This window comes from Lithobates pipiens, unplaced genomic scaffold (genome assembly GCF_037356315.1).
Source record: "Lithobates pipiens isolate NorthernLeopardFrog02 unplaced genomic scaffold, aLitPip1_a1.2 Scaffold_16, whole genome shotgun sequence".
Lineage (NCBI taxonomy): Eukaryota > Metazoa > Chordata > Amphibia > Anura > Ranidae > Lithobates > Lithobates pipiens.
Window position 1 is genome coordinate 13,577,495 of NW_027507748.1, and position 21,202 is coordinate 13,598,696.

Below are 21,202 nucleotides of genomic sequence, written 5' to 3' on the forward strand. Positions count from 1 at the left end.
CAAGAAAAGATTATTAAAACCCAATCATGTGATAATGTGAGTGATAGCAAATACTGGTAAACATATGTGACAATATTGAAAAACAGTCAAACAAGTGACAACGTCCTTTGTAGTGACGAAACACGTAGGAAGGAGCTGCGTACTGACGTCACCGCACGCTGCACAAGTCCCGGAAGGAACGGGCTGCTATTACTCGATCGTCCTTTTTGCTGTTTTTATTCAACTCAAATGTAGGAGTCCATTCGCCCTTTATTTTAAATAAATATTGACAATGTATATGTGGCTTGTTCGCGGTGACATAAATCCCAGACACCCCAGAAAACTGTGAGGAAATAGGAAAGTGCCTCCACCTAAGCACACACCGCCGCTTACCAGAGCAATAAGGTCCCCAATTATAGGGGACCCAGAAGTGCAGCCTGGGGTCTCAATGGCGTGCACCAAACTCCTCACACTCAGCAGTGATAATCCTCATCCGAATGGAACACGATGGTTAAATCCCCATGGAATAAGAAAAAGGGCCTGCATAGTATAAAAACCTTCAATATTTATTTAAAATAAAGGGCGAATGGACTCTTACAGTTGAGTTGAACAAAAACAGCAAAAAGGACGATCGAGCAATAGCAGCCCGTTCCTTCCGGGACTTGCGCAGCGGCGCGGTGACGTCAGCACGCCGCTCCTTCCTACGCGTTTCGTCACTACAAAGGACGTCGTCACTTGTTTGACTGTTTTTCATTATTGTCACATATGTTTACCAGTATTTGCGATCACACATTATCACATGTTTGGGTTTTAATAATCTTTTCTTGCAGACGCTCTGTGTTTTTTTTTTTTTTTCTGTGAATTTAATTAGTTGCATCTGCTTTATTTGCTCTCTGATTATTTTCAATTTTTGGAGTTGTTTTACATGTTGTTATCCTGGTTTTTACTAGTTCTTTTACCCATGCACTTCAACCGTTTAGTAGTTGTGAGCGCATTGGTTTAGTCATAATGGTTTGTGTCTCGCAGATCAATTTTTGGCGCAGCTTCATCTTTTTTTTTTTTTACATTTCTGTCCGGCGTCGTATAACGCCCTGAGTTGCAGCTTGATTTTTCTAGTTAATAGCGCCGTTTTTTTTTTCTTACCACTTGTGTCATCTACCAATGGTTAACGCATGTCAATATTGTACATTTTTATATAAGTTGGAGATATTTCCTGTAGGGACCAATCAGAATCCAGCCGTGTGGTTGGGAAATAACATCTGACGACTGTTGGGGACACCACACTTCTCCAGTTTTTCTAAACTATCTATATTATCTTTATCAGCATACCAATATCTCCTCTGTGACCACTTGAGGGCGGTTGCCGTGTACATCAATGCGTTGCGTGGAAGGTGCGCCTTCATTGGTTTTCCATGCTCCACCTACAAGGAGTTCCAGGAAGGTCTTTGCGTGGATTGTGAGACCACAAAACTTTCATCTTGTCCCCGTTTAGGTACGTCATTCACACCGCTGTGCTTCTCTAACCTTGTACCCTTTGTGCTGAAGGAAATCTGGATTAATTTGTAGATGAATATGGCAAGGGATGGCTGGAATTAGGAGCCTTCGTTCTGCCAAAATTTCAGTGAGAATCAGAAAATTTTGGTAAAATTTGCTGCTCGGTCAAATATGGTGATTGTTGTTGGCTTTGATACTGAACCCCACAGCAAAATACAAACAGATGAAATACATACTGTATATGGGAGCTCCGTTACCTGTCAATGGATTTGGATTTCTGTCCCTCCAGTCCTGAGATTTACACAGCTCTGCCACACAGCAAAGCCCTGTTTGGAACAGGGCCTGATCTTTCTCTGCTGCAGTTGGGCATCACCTACAGGTGTTGTAAGTGACCCTGTGACTGGACAGTCAAAGCAGAAGGAGCAGACAGATGGGTTAGTTTCTTTATCACTCTGCTCTCTCCTCCTATCAGCATGTACCTTATTAGCACATGAGCACTGCAGCTTAACCGATTGGCTCCTTCTACTGTTGGGAGTTTAGCTTGAAATGGCCCCTGAGGGTTAAGGTTACCTTTTTTTTCCGCTTATCTTGGACTTGTCCTTGTACCAGAAAAGCAAACTCTTACGGTAACCCTAAGCATGGTCCTAACTAGTAGCGTCTGGAGCTCAATTTTCTTGGGGGGTGGTGCAGGCCGTGCCACCCCCCCCCCAGCCAGCCAACCACCCCCTCCCCGGCAGCCAACCACATAATACATCCACCCCCCCCCCCATGGCACTCGATCTCCGCTCCCCCACGTCACTTGATCTATTGCCAGTCGCTCGCCAGGCCCCCTACCAGCTCCTGCACTTACCCCATCCAACTGGCGGCTTCCTCCTTGCATTTCCTCCTGAATCCCAGCGGTTGCATCCCCTCCCGGCCAATTAGGAGTTAGGACTTGTGGCCAATTGGGTCTTAGGACTCCCGGCCAATCAGGACTCAGGACCCGCTTCCTGATTGGCCGGGAGGAGCGGTCCCAGCGGTTACATTGAGCTCCAGCTCTGCTGCTTGCCGCTACTGCTGCTGATCCCTCCTTTCTCGGGTAGATGCTGTAGGAAGGAGCTGGGCCGTTGCTTCTCCTCCCCGAAGCAAGGGAATCAATGCGTCCAGCGCCCTGCTTAGGGGGCGCCACTGGTCCTAACAGTAACCCTGAACCTTACCGGATCCTTTAGCCTTTCTTTATTAACAAAGTCGTGTGATCACCACATGGGTCATGGGGTCTGCTGTGGCTCTGTTTATCATTATGAGCCAATGCTGCACGCTGAAAATAAAGGTTCATTTTAAGGGAAATTTGGGGTAGGAAAAATTTTGTAATTTCACTATGAAATCAAGCTCATCCCTGAAGTGGGATTTTGTAATTCTGCAATAGACACAATAATGCAAAGAAAGTCAACACAATACAAGTCATACCCCATGACTTCCAATGAGTACCACTCATATCTGTGTGACTTTAAAGTAGACCCTGAACTTTGATGCGACTCGAGGTCCACAGACCTCCAGAATAGGCATTGCTTCAAGTCACAGCAAAGTTGCACAAGTATGAAAGGGGCCTTAATAACATTTTGCTATATTTTATCAGAACCAGTGGTGGCTGGTGTTTTTTTTTGGGGGGGGCAAACAGTGCAGCAACCCCCCTCCCACCCGGGCTGGTCAGTTTAGGGTCCAGAGCACTTACCCCATCTATGGCAGGCAGCACTTCATCTGGGCGACAAACAGCGGGCATCATGACGGCTTCCCCTTCCCCTGCACTCCACCGGCATCATGGCGGCTTCCCCTTCCCCTGCACTCTACAGGCATCATGGCGGCTTCCCCTTCCCCTGCTCTCCACAGGCATTATGGCGGCTTCCCCTTCCCCTGCACTCCACAGGCATCATGATGGCTCCCCCTTCCCCTGCTCTCCACCGGCATCATGGCGGCTGCCCCTTCCCCTGCACTCCACAGGCATTATGGCAGCTTCCCTTTTCCCTGCTCTCCACGGGCATTATGACGGCTTCCCCTTCCCCTGCTCTCCACCGGCATCATGGCGGCTTCCCCTTCCCCTGCACTCCACAGGCATCATGACGGCTTCCCCTTCCCCTGCTCTCCACAGGCATTATGGCGGCTTCCCCTTCCCCTGCACTCCACAGGCATCATGGCGGCTTCCCCTTCCCCTGCACTCCACAGGCATCATGACGGCTTCCCCTTCCCCTGCACTCCACGGGCATCATGGCGGCTTCCCCTTCCCCTGCACTCCACAGGCATCATGACAGCTTCCCCTTCCCCTGCACTCCACAGGCATCATGACGGCTTCCCCTTCCCCTGCTCTCCACGGGCATCATGGTGGCTTCCCCTTCCCCTGCTCTCCACGGGCATCATGACAGCTTCCCCTTCCCCTGCTCTCCACGGGCATCGCATTGGCTTGCCCTGCAATCTGCAGGCATCACAGCGGCTTCCCCTTCCCCTGCACTCCACAGGCATCATGGTGGCTTCCCTTTTCCCTGCTCTAGTCTCCATGAGCACCACGGCTGCTTCCCCCGCACTCTGCGGGCATCGCGGTGGCTTCCCCTGCACTCTGCGGGCATCATGGCAGCTTCCCCTGCACTCTGCGGGCATCACGGCGGCTTCCCCTTCCTCTGCTTTCCACGCACATCATGGTGGCTTCCCGTTTCCTCCCTCCACCTCGGCAGCCGATTGGAACACTTCTCCCTTTGGCCAATCAGGAAACGGATCTCAGACCCACTTCCTGATTGGCCGGGAGGAGGATCAGTGTTTCAATAGAGAATATTCGCTATTGTAACACACCTGGGTGGGCTTGTAGCGCAGTGCTCTGCGCCCCAGGCCCACCCTATTTTGAAGCCTATTAGAGCCTCTGGCCCTAATCAGGTGATTAAAAAAAAAAACACCCCCAACCTCGTTGGAATTCATGCATCCGGCGTCCTGCATGGGGGCCGGACGCATTGATGGGGGGAGCGTCTGGATACCCCTAATGGGTGGGCCACCACCAATCAGAACCATCATTTTGGTGACATTTTAAAAAAGAGCAAATAATGACATGAAATATATATTTTTTTTACAGTAAGACAATTTTTTTGTAAGCTAACCACTGAACAAAGTTGAAATAAAGTGTGTTTCTTATTAGTTTTAATTACATTTTTTGCCTATATATTGCCTAAAAAAATGAAATCATACTTGCCAGACAATGACTGCTGGACAGAGTGGGGCGGGATCAAAACACCTATTAGGTTTGTATTGCTGTCTGAGCCCCCATTAGGGAGATCCCCCCCTCTCTATTTCTCCTGTTTACCATTATCATTGAAAGTGAAAGTAAAAGGAAATCCCAAATTTTGGGTTGTCGCCAGATCAGAAATAGAGGGGAAATCTTCCAATGGGGATGCCAGTCCTGGAGACCTTGAGGACTCCCAAGGGTTTCCCCTAATTTGCAGGAATTTCTTCTCACTTCCTGTTTTGGCTATGGGACAGGAAGTGAAGGTAAATCTCCTTAATGGAACACAGATGGACAAAAAAAAAAATGGACAGGGGTTATAACCCCCCCTTACTATATCCAAAATGAAAAAAAAAAATGTTTTGCCTTTAGTTATCACCAAATAAACAGGCCCACAGCACAAGTGTAATAATTGTTCTCTAAGTTAATGCTTTGCCGCGTACACACGACCGGACTTTCCATCAGAAAAGGTCCGACGGTCTTCCCGACGGAGTTACGGACTTCCGAACGAATGGACTTGCCCACTAAAGTCTGTTCGAAAGTCCATTCGCTTTGAACGTGATGACGTACGACTAGAAAAGGAAGTTCAATAGCCAGTAGCTGCCATTGCGTCGTATTTGGTCCGTCAGACCAGCACACAGATGATCGGTTTTCCCGATAGGAATTGAGTCCATCGGACAGATTTGAAATGTGTTCTACTTCTAGGTCCCTCTGAATTTTTTTAAAGAAAAACGATCGGACTATTACACACACGATCGGACTATCCCACACACGATCGGACTATCCCACACAGTCACACGATCGGACTATCCCACACACGATCGGACCTAGTCTGCCGGAAAGCCCGGTCCTGTGTACGCCGCATTTGAGTATATTTTTCATGTCAGGATTTCTCAGTGAATGTGATGTTGATCCATCTTGATAAAGATATTTTTATTTTCCGGGTGTAGGGAGGAAGGACGCTCTAATTATTCCAGGAGAATTTGTAATTCACGACACGACATCTGAATCACAAAACGACACCAGTACAGTCAGCTACAAGACCCAGCAACCTCCCAAAGATATTCTGCTTTTCCTGCTCACCACCCCGGCGGAGCCATACTGCGGTAAGTGTCGGTGACTACCAAACCCCAGGCCCATAAATACCTGAAGGATTAGTAGAGGGACTACTATAATGAGGATTACCCTTGACTGTCTATCTATTCAATCTATTGTTCTGTCTGTTTTCTATAAAGTCAATATTGTTTTTACTTTTTACAAAATATATTCTGGGTGAAAAAATATTGTTTTTTACTTTTTATATTACATTCTGGGTTAATGTGGGCTGAGGACTGTATGGGGAGATTATTGAGCTGTGGATGAAGTATGTGACACATAAAAGTTCTGCTGTGGATTATAATGACACATGTCTGTGTTGTCCCCTCTCTGCGTTGTTTACTAAATTATTATTATTATTATTATTATTATTATTATTATTATTATTATTAATAATTAAAAAAAATGCAATATGCTTTATATATGCTTCTTTTATACCCTGAGCTGAGATCATGCCTTGTCTTCTATCTATACAATGGATTGAGATCATGCCTTGTCTTCTATCTATACAATGGATTGAGATCATGGCTTGTCTTCAATCTATACATTGAGCTGAGATTATGGCTTGTCTTTTATCTATATTTTGAGCTAAGATCATGGCTTGTCTTCTGCCTATACATTGAACTGATATCATGGCTTATCTTCTCTCCATACATTGAGCTGAGATCATGGCTTATCTTCTATTTATGCACTGAGCTGAGATCATGGCTTGTCTTCTATTTATGCACTGAGCTGAGATCATGGCTTGCCTTCTATATATACAATGAGCAGTGATCATGGTTTGCCTCCTATCTATACATTAAGCAGAGATCATGGCTTATCTTCTATCTATACATTGAGTAAAAATCTTGTCTTGTCTTCTCTCCATAGATTGAGCTGAGATCATGGCTTGTCCGCTCTATACATTGAGCTTGGACCATGGTTTGCTTGTGTCTATACATTGAGATGAGATCATGCCTTGTCTTGTATCTATAGATTGAGTAGAAATCATGGGTTGTCTTCTCTCCATACATTGAGCTGATATCATGGCTTGTCTTCAATCTATACATTGAGTTGAGATTATGGCTTGCCTTTTATCTATATTTTGAGCTAAGATCATGGCTTGTCTTCTGCCTATATATTGAGCTGAGATCATGACTTATCTTCTATTTATGCACTGAGCTGAGATCATGGCTTGCCTCCTATCTATACAGTAAGCAGAGATCATGGCTTGTCTTCTATCTATACTTTGAGTAAAAATCGTGGCTTGTCTTCTCTCCATACATTGAGCTGAGATCATGGCTTCTCTTCTATCTATTCATTAAGTAGAAATTGTGTCTTGTCTTCTCTCCATAGATTGAGCTGAGATCATGCCTTGTCTTCTGTCTATACAATGGATTGAGATCATGCCTTGTCCTCTCTATACATTGAGCTTGGACCATGGTTTGCTTGTGTCTATACATTGAGCTGAGATCATGCCTCATGTTCTAGCTATACAATGAGCTGAGATCATGGCTTATCTTCTATCTATAGATAGAGTAGAAATCATGCCTTGTCTTCTCTCCATACATTGAGATGAGATCATGTCTTCTATCTATACAATGAATTGAGATCGTGGCTTCTCTGTCTTTTTCTGACAGCTCATCATATCTTGCTGGCGTTCACCTTGTCGGAGCTGAAAGACATCAGCATCACCTTGGAGGTCTTCCTGAAGAGCGCCAATTCCAGCAGCACCAAAACCAAAATCACCATGTGAGCATTCCACCTTTCTTTCTTTTCCATTCTTTCCTCTCTTTTCTTTCCTTTCCTCTCCTTTATTTTCTTTACTTTCCTCTCCTTCTTTTCTCTCTCCATTTTTGCCCTGTACACCCCCCAGACTTCTTATATCATCGACTCACCTGATTCATCTTTCCTACCTCCAGTCCAAAGCAGACACCGGAGGGCCGAGTCCTGGTTGCCCACGGGACCCATCTTTGCCTCTTATACCAGGTTGAGATTCGAGTGACCGGCGGAAGACTTTGGAGAAGAGGGCCGGAATTTAGCGGGGCGCTGTGTATGACTGAACTGCCCGTGAACAGAAGGTAAGGAGATGACGGTAGACCACTGGGCCTAGGCCACGACAACCAATCAGTACGTCCGATGACTTTCATTGAAAGAGAACAGATGCTGAAATGGCTTATCTGAGCTGCCATGTGTGACTCAGGAAAGCTGAGCTGTGGCATTGGACAGAATGTAGCCCCCCCCCCCCCCCCCCCCCCAAATATCTCTCGCTCCTCTGAACATTTGAAAGTTAAATACATTTGTCCAACTGGATTATTCAAGGAAAATTTTTGCAATTTTTCAGCAGCCCCACTGCATGGAGGGATTTTTACTTTCCCAGGAGTTGGGATTTAAGGAATCCCCCCTCATCTCCGGTTCTGTCTTATGCCATAAAAAATGGGTAATGGGCAGGCCCCACCCAGTACAGGATGCCTGTAGAAAGCTACAGGAGGGGGCGGAGACAAGACCAGTTACTGAGCGGTCTTTACATTAAAAATCATGGGCAGGGCCGGGACAAGGGGGTGGGCAGGAGGGACGGCTGCCCTGGGCACTGTGGTATCATGTGAGGTGGGGGGCACCGCAAGGTGATTGGTTGGGGGAGGGAATTTGTGTTGTGAAGGGAAATTTAGGGAGGGGGGGGCGTAAGAATTGTTCAAGGAGGAAAAATTTGGGCACCCAGCAGTCACAAAAACATGTGTAGCCCTGACCCCCGAAGGAGCGGCTGGTTTTGTTTGGGCTTACCGTTACCTTCTCCACCTCGTGCTCATCTAGGGGGTTTCTCGAGGTTGATGGCCCAATAAACTGTAGAGACCGACACTTAAATAGCTTTAGGAATTTTTATTCGCAAAGAAAAAACGTTGAACAGAACACAGTCTCTCAGTAGGGAATAGAGGGTATGGGTTGTAAATCTCAGGTACACTTGGAACTGCTGACAATTGAAATGTCTCTCTCTAGGCGATCCAGGGAATAGTCATTCGCAACTGGATATTTCAACTATCGGATAAATCCCTTTTTAGTGAATTTAGCAGCCGACAAGGGATTTAAGTTTAGCAAAGTCTCTGCCACAGACTTGGTTGTAGAACTTTAGAATAGAACAGAAAGTCTCTCATAGAACTTAGTTGTAACTGAAGGATGAAATTAGGAACTCTCTTACAGTACCAGTATCCTACAGCCGGTCCGGCGATACCGTAAGAATGTGGATTCACTTGGTGTCCTTTCAGCCAGGGGGGTACCTAGAGCATTTGTCACCCGGGGCGGAACCTATATCTGACACCCCCCCACCTTAAAATGTAAAAACACCCCACTGTGCCCCCTGCATACCTCTGCATCCTTCAATATCTTTTTGTCACTACTGTGTACCCCCCCCCTCTCCACAACTGCACCTCTGGACCCCTTTAAATTACACAGCACCCTGCACCTCTGGACCCCTTTACATTACACAGCACCCTGCACCTCTGGACCCCTTTACATTACACAGCACCCTGCACCTCTGGACCCCTTTACATTACACAGCATCCTGTACCTCTGGACACCTTTACATTACACAGCCCTTGTACCTCTGGACCCCTTTACATAACACAGTACCCCGAACCTCCTGACCCCTTTACATTACACAGCCCTTGTACCTCTGGACCCCTTTACATTACACAGCTCCCTGCACCTCTGCACAATTTTACATTACACAGACCCTCACAGCTCTGGACCCCCTGCATGTTACATAGACCCGCTACAGTGCAGACCTCCCTACCGTACAGGCCCCCCATCTACAGTGTAGAACCCCCTACAGTACAGACCCCCCTACAGTACAGAATCCTCACCTACAGTGCAGACCCTCCTACAGTACAGACCCCTCCACCCTACAGCGCAGACCCCCCCTACAGCGCAGACCCCCCTACAGTACAGACTTCCCTACAGTACAGACCTCTCCCCCCTACAGTACAGAATCCTCCCCTACAGTAAGAACTCCCCTACAGTACAGACCCCCTTACAGTGCAGGCCCCTCCCCTGCAGTACAGACCCCCCCTACAGTGCAGAATCCTCCCCTACAGTACACACCCCTTCCCCCTACACTGCAGACCCCCCTACAGTGCAGGACTCCCCTACAGTGCAGGACCCCCCCACAGTGCAGACCCCCCCCTACAGTAAAGAACCCCCCTACAGTGCCAAATCTTCCCCTACTGTACAGACCCCTCCCCCTATAGTGCAGACCCCCCTATAGTACAGGACCCCCCTACAGTACAGGACCCCCCTACAGTGCAGGACCCCCCCCCCACAGTGCAGACCCCCCCCACAGTGCACAGACCCCCCCTACAGTGCAGACCCCCCCCCCACAGTGCAGACACCCCCACAGTGCTCAGACCCCCCTAGGAATACAGCCCCCCCCACAGGCCCATAATGTACCTGAACACACATGAAGAGCCCAAGGCAGTGACATTGCAGGGGGGAGGTGCGAACAGCACCCGAGTGGAGTGACACCTGACGGCTCAGTGATCCGGGACCTGGCGCAATAATCCCCTTCTCTCTGTGGTCTCGTGACTCACGTCGCGCCGTTCTGATCAGTCTCAGCAGCGGCTGTCACTCACAGCCGAGCAGAGTGAAGCCGCCTCCCCTTCCTCCTTTACGTCTACACAGTGCTGTGCATGGAGGAGGAGGTGGAGGCGGCTTCACTCTGCTCAGCTGTGAGTGACAGCCGCTGCCGAGACTGATCAGAATGGCGCGACTTGACCACAGAGAGAAGGGGATTGTTGCGCCGGGTCCCAGATCACTAAGACGACAGGTGTCACTCCACTCGGGTGCTGCTCGCACCTCCCCCCTGCAATGCCGCCCACTGCCAGTGCCTCGGGCTCTCTCTGTGTGGGCTGCGAACCCACGGCGCTGTCTCCTCTTCAGTTGCGGAGGGGGAGGGCGCTGGCCTGACACCCCCCCCAATGTGTGGCACCCGGGGCGGCCCGCCCCCCCACTTAGTCCGCCTCTTCTTTCAGCTTAGCTTCCAGGCTCTTACAGAGCAGCCAGCCTCGTGTGTGGCCCTCTTCTGAAGAGTCCTCCCCTGGTTGCATTTTCAGTTGCTGGGCCTCTCCAAACCCGAGACGGCACCGGACCACCTTGGAACCCTCCTTCCAGTTACTGCGCCTCGGACTAGCCAGCCCCGAGACTCGGAAATGGATGGATCCGCACCCAGGCCATGAGGGTCTCTGGGGGCTGGTCAGGAGGACCAGGAACATGGAGTCAGAACATACTTCTGGACCTCAACCCAGAACCACGTGATCTCAGCACCTTAAGTACCCTCTCCCGGAATATACAGCGAGACAACGCACTCCTGATTGGGTACCAATCTCTCTCTCAGAGCCAATGCGTCCAACCAGACTGCGTGCCAATGCCTGCCAAAGGTGACACCTACACCTATGACCAGGCAGAACATAGTACAGTCCAGCCAAACTGATGCCAAAACCATAATTTACTGAAATTAACCCTAAAACCCAACTATGGTCTTAGGAAAAACTAAATTTACATAAAAAAGCGCATGCTCTTCAGGAGCCCGGCGCTACACATGTAAAAAAAAGTTTTTTTGTTTTTTTTTTAATTTAAAAAAATGTTTTTTAAGTGTATTGTGTTCAAGCGCCGGACACAGTGCACTATGGGAAGCGCCACATCAGTGCAATCATGGGATTGCACTGAGATGAGGCGCTTCATTTGCAGGCTTTTGACCTGCTTTGCGGCACAATATAAAGTGCCGAGCAGCTTCCGCCCGTAGTATTACTATGGGCAGGAGCTTTGTTGTTCAAGTTAAGAGGTTACATAATTAGTAAGGTTGAATAAAGGCACCAATCCATCCAGTTCAGCCTGAATGAGTGTCTACAATTGTCCCTATCCCTGTACATTGCACACTCACATCAGTCCCTACCCTCAAGGAGCCCACAATCCAAGATCCCCATTCATATACTAGGGACAATTTTGGACAGAAGCCAATTAACCTACCAGCATGTCTTTGGAGTGTGGGAGGAAACCCACACAGGCACAGGGAGAACATGTAAACTCCAGGCAGGTAGTGTAATGGTTGGGATTCCAACCAGTGACCTTTTTACTGCTAGGCGAGAGTGCTACCCACTACACCACTGTGCCGCCCAGGGAAACCAGAAGTGATGTTGGCAGCTCCATGGAATGCACGGCCCGAGCAGAGCTGCCTGTAAGGTAAGTGAGGCTGCATTTGATGGGACACAGTGAGGCTGCATTTGATGGGACACAGTGAGGCTGCATATGATGGGGCACAGTGAAGCTGCATATGATGGGGCACGATGAGGCTTCATATGATGGACACAGTGGCTGGATTTGATGCTGCACAGTGGCTGCGTTTGATGGTACAGTGGTGGCAATTGATGGACACAGTGGCTGCGTTGGATGGCCCAGTGGCTGCATTTGATGGGCACAGTGGCTGCGTTGGATGGCCCAGTGGCTGCATTTGATGGGCACAGTGGCTGCAATTGATGGTAGAGTGAGGCTGCTATTGATGGGGTTTTTTTCAGAATTTTTTGGTTTGTTTGCCCTCCCCCCCAAACAATTTTGAGCACCAGCCGCCACTGGTGCTAAGAGTGGTGACTCTGGGAATTTTTGTCCGGAAGGGGAATGGGAGAAGAGGATATTAAGGTAATATGGTGGAGGGGACTTTTTTTTGGGAGGGGGTGGGGGGATTTTTGCTAGTAGGGATGATTTGGGGGTATTTGTACAAGGAGGGGAAATTGGATGGGGATCAGAAAATTTGTGCTGGAGGGGGTGGGGTGGATAGGATTTGTGCTTGGAGGGGGAACATTTTTTGGGGGAGGGTTTAGAGGGGGAGATTTACCTTTTGGGGGGGGGGATTTGTGCTGGGGGCATATGGGGAGAGAGAGGGTTTGAGCCGGGTGGTTATGGGGTGAGCATGCAGAATATTGCTCAATTTTATTTTGGGGGGGGGGGTTGCATTTTCACTGACACATAATGCTCATATATCTTGGGGGGGGGGGGGTTGCAATTTGGCATGTTCCCCCCAGGCTCTAGGGGACCTTGTCCTGGTACTGATCATGGGGCCCTGTACAGCTTACCTGACCTATAGCTATCTGGTCAGAAGGGTCAGCCGAGAGTGAAAGTGTTGAGCTAATATAGCGCACAATGCGAACTGAATTGAGCTACACTTCTGTCTTTTGCTTGCAGAATTGTTTTTGACTTTATTGTGATATGCTGACTCCCACAGGCAGAGGCATGATGGGACTTGTAGTTTCGCAACAGCTGGAGGGACGCTAGTTTGAGTCCCCTGTGCTAAACCATTCTGTGTGGTCAGTGTGGGGGTGGGTATCTGTGCCAGGGGTAGCTGGACAGTCAGCATTACTTAAAGGGCAGACATCTGCTTTCATAACAGGAGGTGACCCCCAATATATCTTAAGTCCAGCTCAGCTGAACAGGAGGAGACCAGTGCCGGACTGGCCTACCGGGATACCGGGAGATTTCCCGGCAGGCCGCCTGCCCTGAGGCCGGTTTTAGTTGCGGCTGCATACATTGGTCCCCTCTCTTCCCCCAGTGCTCTCCCCCCCCCCAGTGCTTCTCCCCCCAGTGCTCTCCCCCCCCCCCCCGGTTCTTTCTCACCCCCCAGTGCTCTCCAGCTCTCCCCATTCTCCTCACCCCAGTTCTTTCTGGCCCACTGGTGCTCTCAAGCTCCACCCATTGCTCTCCAGCCCCCTCCCCCCCGTGCTCTCCACCCCCGTTCTTTTTGGCTCCCCCCAGCACTCTCCACTCCCCACCCCTTTACTCTCAACTCCCCCCTGAATTTTGCCCCCACCCATGTGCTCTCCAACCCTGCCAGTGCTCTCCACCCCCCATAGTGCTCTCCAGTCCCCCGTGCTTTCCACTCCTGTTCTTTCTGGCCCCCACTGGTGCTCTCAAGCTCCCCCCCCCATTGCTCTCCACTCCCCCCTGCTCTTTGTAACCCCCCAGTACTCTCCAGCCCCCGTGCTCTCCACCCCTGTTTTTCTGCAACCCCCAGTGCTCTTCGCCACCCCACACTCTTAGCCCCCCCCCCCCCACTGCTCTCAGCCTACCATGCTCTCCATCCCTGTTTTTTTTGGCTCCCCCAGTGCTCTCAAGTTCCCCCCCAGAGCTCCTGCTCTTTGCCCCCACCCATGTGTTCTCCAACCCTGCCAGTACTCTCTGCTCCCCCTTCTCTCCAGCTCCCACCCAGTGCTCTCCACTTCCCCAGGACCAGAGGACAGGCTGACTGGGGCCGGAAAAAATTAGGATGGCTGAAGGTGTAGGTGGCCAGGGACCACTCCATCTCACAGCAAACAGATCCTCTGGAAGGAGCACCGCCCCCATCCAAAAAGAGAACAGACCCTGCCTGCTGCTGGCCGTCATGGATATCCTGCTGGCATGCAAGGTACCCTACCAAGCATCAACAACACACCTTCCCACAGACAGGGACTGCAGACTGGGACATGGGGCACAGTAGCCGCTGCAATGATGGGCACAGTGAGACTGCATTCACGGCACAGTAAAGCTGCATTTGATGGGCACAGTGAGGCTGCATTGGTGGGCACATTGAGGCTGCAATGGTGGGCATGGTGAGGCCGCATTTGTGGGCACAGTGAGACTACATTCATGGGCAGAGTAAAGCTGCATTTGGTGGGTAAAGTGAGGCTGAATTGGTGGGCACAGTGAGGCTGCATTGATGGGGACAGTGAGGCTGCATTTGATGGGCACTGGTGAGGTTGCATTGAGCCCAAGTCCAGGGGCGGACTGAGAATTCGAGCACTGCCCTAGGGCCCCATGCCACTAAGGGGCCCCATCAGGGTTGCCAGCCTCAATAAAACCAGGGACAGTATGTAAAAATATGTGTTTTTTTTTTTAAATCCCAAGATTATAGCTGCCCCGCCTCACACCTTTTCAGTGTGTGTATGTGTATTCTGTGTGTGTATATTGTGTGTATGTATGTGTGTGTGTATACTGTATGTGTGTATACTGTGTGGCCCCATAATCTATTGCCCGGGGGCCCCATAATCTTCTATTGTCCGGGGGCCCCATAATCTCATATTGCCCGGGGGCCCCATGAGTTGTCAGTCCGCCTCTGATCAAGTCTGCAGTCTCTGACCATCTCCTGTAGCAGGTCTGCAGTCTCTGAGGGAGTCTGGAGAGGAGTCAAGAGTGGGAGTGCCGCCAGGATGGGGGGTCATGGGAGAAGTCAGACTTGTGTGGACTGTGGAGAGGAGACTATAGGATAAAACCAGAGCCACCGAGCTGGAGCCGACTGACTGATCCCTGCACAGTGCACCTGAGAGGAGGTCAGTGAAACCACCGCCAGGCCAGTCTGAAGGGGGAGGGGATTGACTGATGTAAGGGGGGAGTTAATATGATAATGTAAGGGGGCACTGATATAAAGGGTTTCCCCCTTATATTAGTAACCCACCCCCCCTTACCTTAGTGTATTCTTTCTGCGGAAGGTGCCCCCCCCCCCCCCACGTTCTGAGTTCCTGGGGTCCACCCAGGATGGAGGAGACCTCAATACATCCTGCGACCTGCTCAATCAGAGGGACAACAGAAGGCATAATAAAAAAAATGAATTATTTTTGCCCTTCGCCACCTGTGGGCATGATGTTCAGGGCTGAGGTCAGTCACAGTACTGCTGTTCCTGAGCATTGATCACACCCCCAGCATCCCATTAGACATGCATGATCCTCCCTGATAGCTACTGGGTAGTTCAGACTTTAGCTGTGCAATCTGTGCATCAGTTGCTTTATTACAGTCTGTTAGAGTGATCACCAGATTGCACAACTAAAGTCTGCCGCACCCAATGGCCAGCGGGGAGGAGCATGCACATCTAAAGGGATGCCTGGGATTTGTTCTCTCACATGATATGGCAATGTGATGTGTACAGGAGCCTGCCATCCCCTCCCACCAAACTTGATCTTATAATGCATCAAACGCCAGCAGATGATGAGGTCACTGGGTCTCAAAAATGGAATTATTTTATTTAAAAAAATGTAACTGCATATTGATGGGGAATGGGGAGGGGGGATGGCCGAAAGGGTATTTTATGTGCACATTAAACTTCAGCTTTAACCCTTTGCTGACTCGTCCTCCTGCGTTCTCCTTGCAGAAAACCTATGGCCTGTTTGCCCCAAATCATCTCTTTCTCGGGCAACAACCGCCAGACCTTCAACATATCCGAGGACAGAAGCTTCGCCTGCCCCTAGGAGGACCCCAGACTCTGCATTATGTAGCCGGACAGTGGCAGTATATATTTATCATCCATTAAAGGGGATTGCAGAAACATGAGCGCATATTTCCGGGTGTGTCCACGCCGTCTGATCCTCACACATCCTTTGTGCCGCTACCACAAAACCACCAGCGCTGCAAGACTGTATTAGTATTTAAAGTGGAACTCTTCCCAGCATTGCTAGCATCTCTCATAGCCACATAACACAAAGTCATTCTCATTTGTACATTAAAAAAAAAATGCTTTTCTATTAAAAGGAAAATGCTTTCGGTGTGCTTTTGCCAGATACGTGTGCGCAAGTTTTAATTTTAGCCCCTGTGTGCGACCACGCCTCCTTCCAAGCATGTCATAGCTGGCTATCGCAATAGTCTTCCCTTTTGCTTGTTTTTTTTACGTCCGCGCATTCTATGGTCGTCGTGCACTTTTCCAACATGACAATGATCCAAAACACAACTCTAAGCCCTCGTACACGCGGTCCAGCGGAAAATGACCGATCGGACCACGTTGTCGGATAATCCAACCGTGTGTGTGGGCTCCATCGGACTTTTTCCGTCGGAAATGTCTGACCAACAAAGTTTGAGAGCTGGATATAAAATTTTCCCACAACATGATCCGATCGTTTGTAGAGAATTTCCGATCGGACAAATTTCCACGCATGCTCAGGTCAAATTACGAGACCAAAGCTATTGGCTACTAGCCTGAACGTAGTCCCGTCGTATCGAACGTCATCATGTTCCGAACGATCGGATTCTCTGACAACTCTGTCCGACCGTGTGTATGCAACACCAGTTTCGGACAAAATCCGTCAGAAAAAAATCAGACGGATTTTGTGGTCGGAATGTCCGACCCGTGTATACGGGGGCTAAGGCCCCTGTTGCCTTTCTGAAGAAGAACCGGGTGAAAGTGATTTCAGTGGCCAAGTATGTCTCCCGATCTGAACCCAATCGGGGATCACCTATGGTGAATTCTGAAGAGACGAGCATCACTCTCCATCCAGCATCCAGGCTCTAAAAGAGGTCCTTCTTGAAGAATGGAAAAAAAAGATAAAATGTTGCAATATGTTGCCAACAATTCCACGCCTAGAAGACTTGGTGCTGTCCTTACAAATCACGGAGGTCATACAAAATACTAGATGGAGGAGTTTTTGTTGCAGAGTGTATTTATTTTTTGCATCGTCTAATTTGAGTAAAACTGAAGATTTAGTAATCTAACTTGTATCATTAACCTTACTAAACAAATGTTCTATAAAACTCAGTTTTAGTCAAAATGTTGGAAATTGTTCTCGTGTTCATTGAGATATTGAGTAAAAACTTACTTTTCAAATAAAGGATGTACTCTTTTATGCTGAGCGCTGTATAAGTCATTTATATAACCTGTCAATTAATTCCCAGTTACAGCAGAGACCTTCTAGGATGCCCTTTGTGTGTCTTCCACCTCCTGGGTGGTGGTGGACCCCATGGGAGAGATTAACGGTTCTTTTAGTACATATGCATTTGATAATCCTCATGTAAATGGTATGATACTTGTTAGGTAGGTAACATGTGAAAGCTTTATATAAAAATGCAAATAGCCTAGAAGTTTGTATATTCCAGATATCCAGTCTATCCCCCTGAGGAAGACTTTATTGAAACACGTCGGCGTATCTGCAAGATTAACATCACATACTTTACAAGTATCCATCTGTTATAAACTATATATATACAGTGGTGTGAAAAAGTGTTTGCCCCCTTCCTCATTTCCTGTTCCTTTGCATGTTTGTCACACTTAAGTGTTTCGGAACATCAAACCAATTTAAACAATAGTCAAGGACAACACAAGTAAACACAAAATGCAATTTGTAAATGAAGGTGTTTATTATTAAAGGTGAAAAAAAATCCAAACCATCATGGCCCTGTGTGAAAAAGTGATTGCCCCCCTTGTTAAAACATACTATAACTGTGGTTGTCCACACCTGAGTTCAATTTCTCTAGCCACACCCAGGCCTGATTATTGCCACACCTGTTCACAATCAAGGCATCACTTAAATAGGAGCTGCTTGACACAGTAAGGTCCACCAGAAGATCCTTAAAAGCTACACATCATGCCGAGACCCAAAGAAATTCAGGAACAATTGAGAAAGAAAGTAATTGAGATCTATCAGTCTGGAAAGGGTTATAAAGCCATTTCCAAAGCTTTGGGAATCCAGCGAACCACAGTGAGAGCCATTATCCACAAATGGCGAAGACATGGAACAGTGGTGAACCTTCCCAGGAGTGGCCGGCCGCCCAAAATTACCCCAAGAGCGCAGCGACGACTCATCCAAGAGGTCACAAAAGACCCCACAACAACGTCCAAGGAACTGCAGGCCTCACTTGCCTCAGTTAAGGTCAGCGTTCATGCCTCCACCATCAGGAAAAGACTGGGCAAAAATGGCCTGCATGGCAGAGTTCCAAGGAGAAAACCACTGCTGAGCAAAAAGAACATCAAAGCTCGTCTCAATTTCTCCACAACACATCTTGATGATCCCCAAGACTTTTGGGACAACATTCTGTGGACCGATGAGACAAAAGTGGAACTCTTTGGAAGGTGTGTGTCCAAGTATATCTGGCGTAGAAGGAACACTGCATTTCATAAAAAGAACATTATACCAAGAGTAAAATATGGTGGTGGTAGTGTGATGGTCTGGGGCTGTTTTGCTGCTTCAGGACCTGGAAGACTTGCCGTGATAAAAGGAACTATGAATTCTGCTGTCTACCAAGAGATCCTGAAGGAGAATGTCCGACCATCTGTTCGTGTACTCAAGCTGAAACGAACTTGGGTTCTGCAGCAGGACAATGATCCTAAACACACCAGCAAGTCCACCACCGAATGGCTGAAGAAAAACAAAATGAAGACTTTGGAGTGGCCTAGCCAAAGTCCTGACCTGAATCCTATTGAGATGTTGTGGTATGACCTTAAAAAGGCCGTTCATGCTCGAAAACCCTCTAATGTAACTGAATTAGGACAATTCTGCAAAGATGAGTGGGCCAAAATTCCTCCAGGACGCTGTAAAAGCCTCATTGCACGTTATCACAAACGCTTGGTTGCAGTTGTTGCTGCTAAGGGTGGCCCAACCAGTTATTAGGTTTAGGGGGCAATCACTTTTTCACACAGGGCCATGATGGTTTGCATTTTTTTTCACCTTTAATAATAAACACCTTCATTTACAAATTGCATTTTGTGTTTACTTGTGTTGTCCTTGACTATTGTTTAAATTGGTTGGATGTTCCGAAACACTTAAGTGTGACAAACATGCAAAGGAACAGGAAATTAGGAAGGGGGCAAACACTTTTTCACACCACTGTATATATATATATATATATATATATATATATATATATATATATATATATATATATAATATCTCTATATCTCTATATCGCTCCAAAAAAAATTATATATATATATATTTTTTTGAGATTATATATATATATACATATATATATATAGATAGATATAGATAATATCTATATCTATCTATATCTCAACATATAATAGATAGAGATTATCTATATCTCTATATCTCTCTATCTCAACATATAATATAGCTCTCAACATATAATATGTATCTATTATATGTTGAGAGAGACATTATATATCTATATCTCTCTCTATGTGTGTATGTCCATGTATTTTATATATGGTGTTATATGGACACATATGCAACAACAACATATATATATATATATATATTACAATACCATCTTGTGGAATTTACAGTGTGGAAATATGTACTTACTTTGTATGAGGACCGAGCACCTTGTGTGGGCCTTCTGTGTTGGTTGTTTTGCATCATTTATAAATTTGTTGTATAATAAAAAGTTTGAATTATTTTAAGAAATTGTGCAGTAGTGTGTATGATTTTTTTTTTTTTGGAACAATTTGTTAATTCAGAAATATCCAAATTAAACGAAAACCCGCATTCCCTATATTCGGAATCCGGAAATAAGAGCGAAAATCCAAAAACGCAAAAAAAAAAAAAAAATCTGAAATAATAACTAACTAATAATAACTTAACTATTACTAACTGATAAATGATAGGTATTGGCATTTCCTTAAAAAATGTGACTGTTAGTGAACATAACAAATACGAATTCATCAGTAGTTAAGGATTATCCAAAAAAAATGAATGCAGCATCTAAACGAATGTAATAGAATAAATGAATAATAATAAATAGCAATAAAAATAAAAACTCTTATTATCTATTATTAATTCGTTCCGTTCCATTTGATTAGATGGGGCATGCATTATTTGGATAATTCATAACTTTGGATAAATTTGTATTTGTTACGTTCACTAACAGCCAAATTTGAAAGGGAATTCCAATACCTAGAATTTATCAGTTAGTTATTATTAATTAGCTATGATTTCGAATTTTCTTATTTTTGGAGTTTCAAATTTACGAATTTCAATCATAACGAATGACCCGAGAAACAAAAAACAAATATAAAACTAAAATGGACACATTTATTGACAGTGCACATGCCTACCTCACGATTGTGTCCCGGGATTGCAGCATCGCCAAAAAAAAAAAAAAAAAAATGTATATTATATATATATATATTTTTTTTATTTTTTTATAATAAATTATATATAAAAAATATATATATATATTTTATAATAATAATAAATGAAATTATATTCTATATATATATAATTTATAATTATTATTAAAAAAAAAATATATATATATATATATATATATATATATATATATATATATATATATATATATATATATATATATATATATATATATATATATATATAATTTATTATAAAAAAAGAAAAAAAATTATATATATATATATATATATATATATATATATATATATATATATATATATATTATTTTTTTTATTTTTTTATAATAAATATATATATATATATATATATATATATATATATATATATATATATATATATTATTTTTTTATAATAATAATAATAATAATAAAAAATTATATATATATATAGAATATAATTTAATTTATTATTATTATAAAATATATATATATATATATATATATATATATATATATATATATATATATATATATATATATATATATATATATATATATATATATATATTTTTTTTTTACATACAAGAAAGAAATTA

The 21,202-nt window shown here is 45.8% G+C and overlaps 1 protein-coding gene across 1 annotated transcript in view; it reads left to right on the forward strand.

Annotated features, from left to right (window-relative positions):
• The window catches only part of PLA1A (phospholipase A1 member A), a 39,219-nt gene extending 22,896 nt beyond the window's left edge, over positions 1-16,323 (forward strand). Inside the window, exons 6-10 of the mRNA XM_077479589.1 lie at positions 1,304-1,471; positions 5,662-5,817; positions 7,426-7,537; positions 7,708-7,866; positions 15,942-16,323. Of these exons, the coding sequence (XP_077335715.1) occupies positions 1,304-1,471; positions 5,662-5,817; positions 7,426-7,537; positions 7,708-7,866; positions 15,942-16,038 (692 nt within the window). The 3' untranslated portion in view covers positions 16,039-16,323. The remainder of the gene's footprint in view (positions 1-1,303; positions 1,472-5,661; positions 5,818-7,425; positions 7,538-7,707; positions 7,867-15,941) is intronic.
• Positions 16,324-21,202: the final 4,879 nt, after the last annotated feature.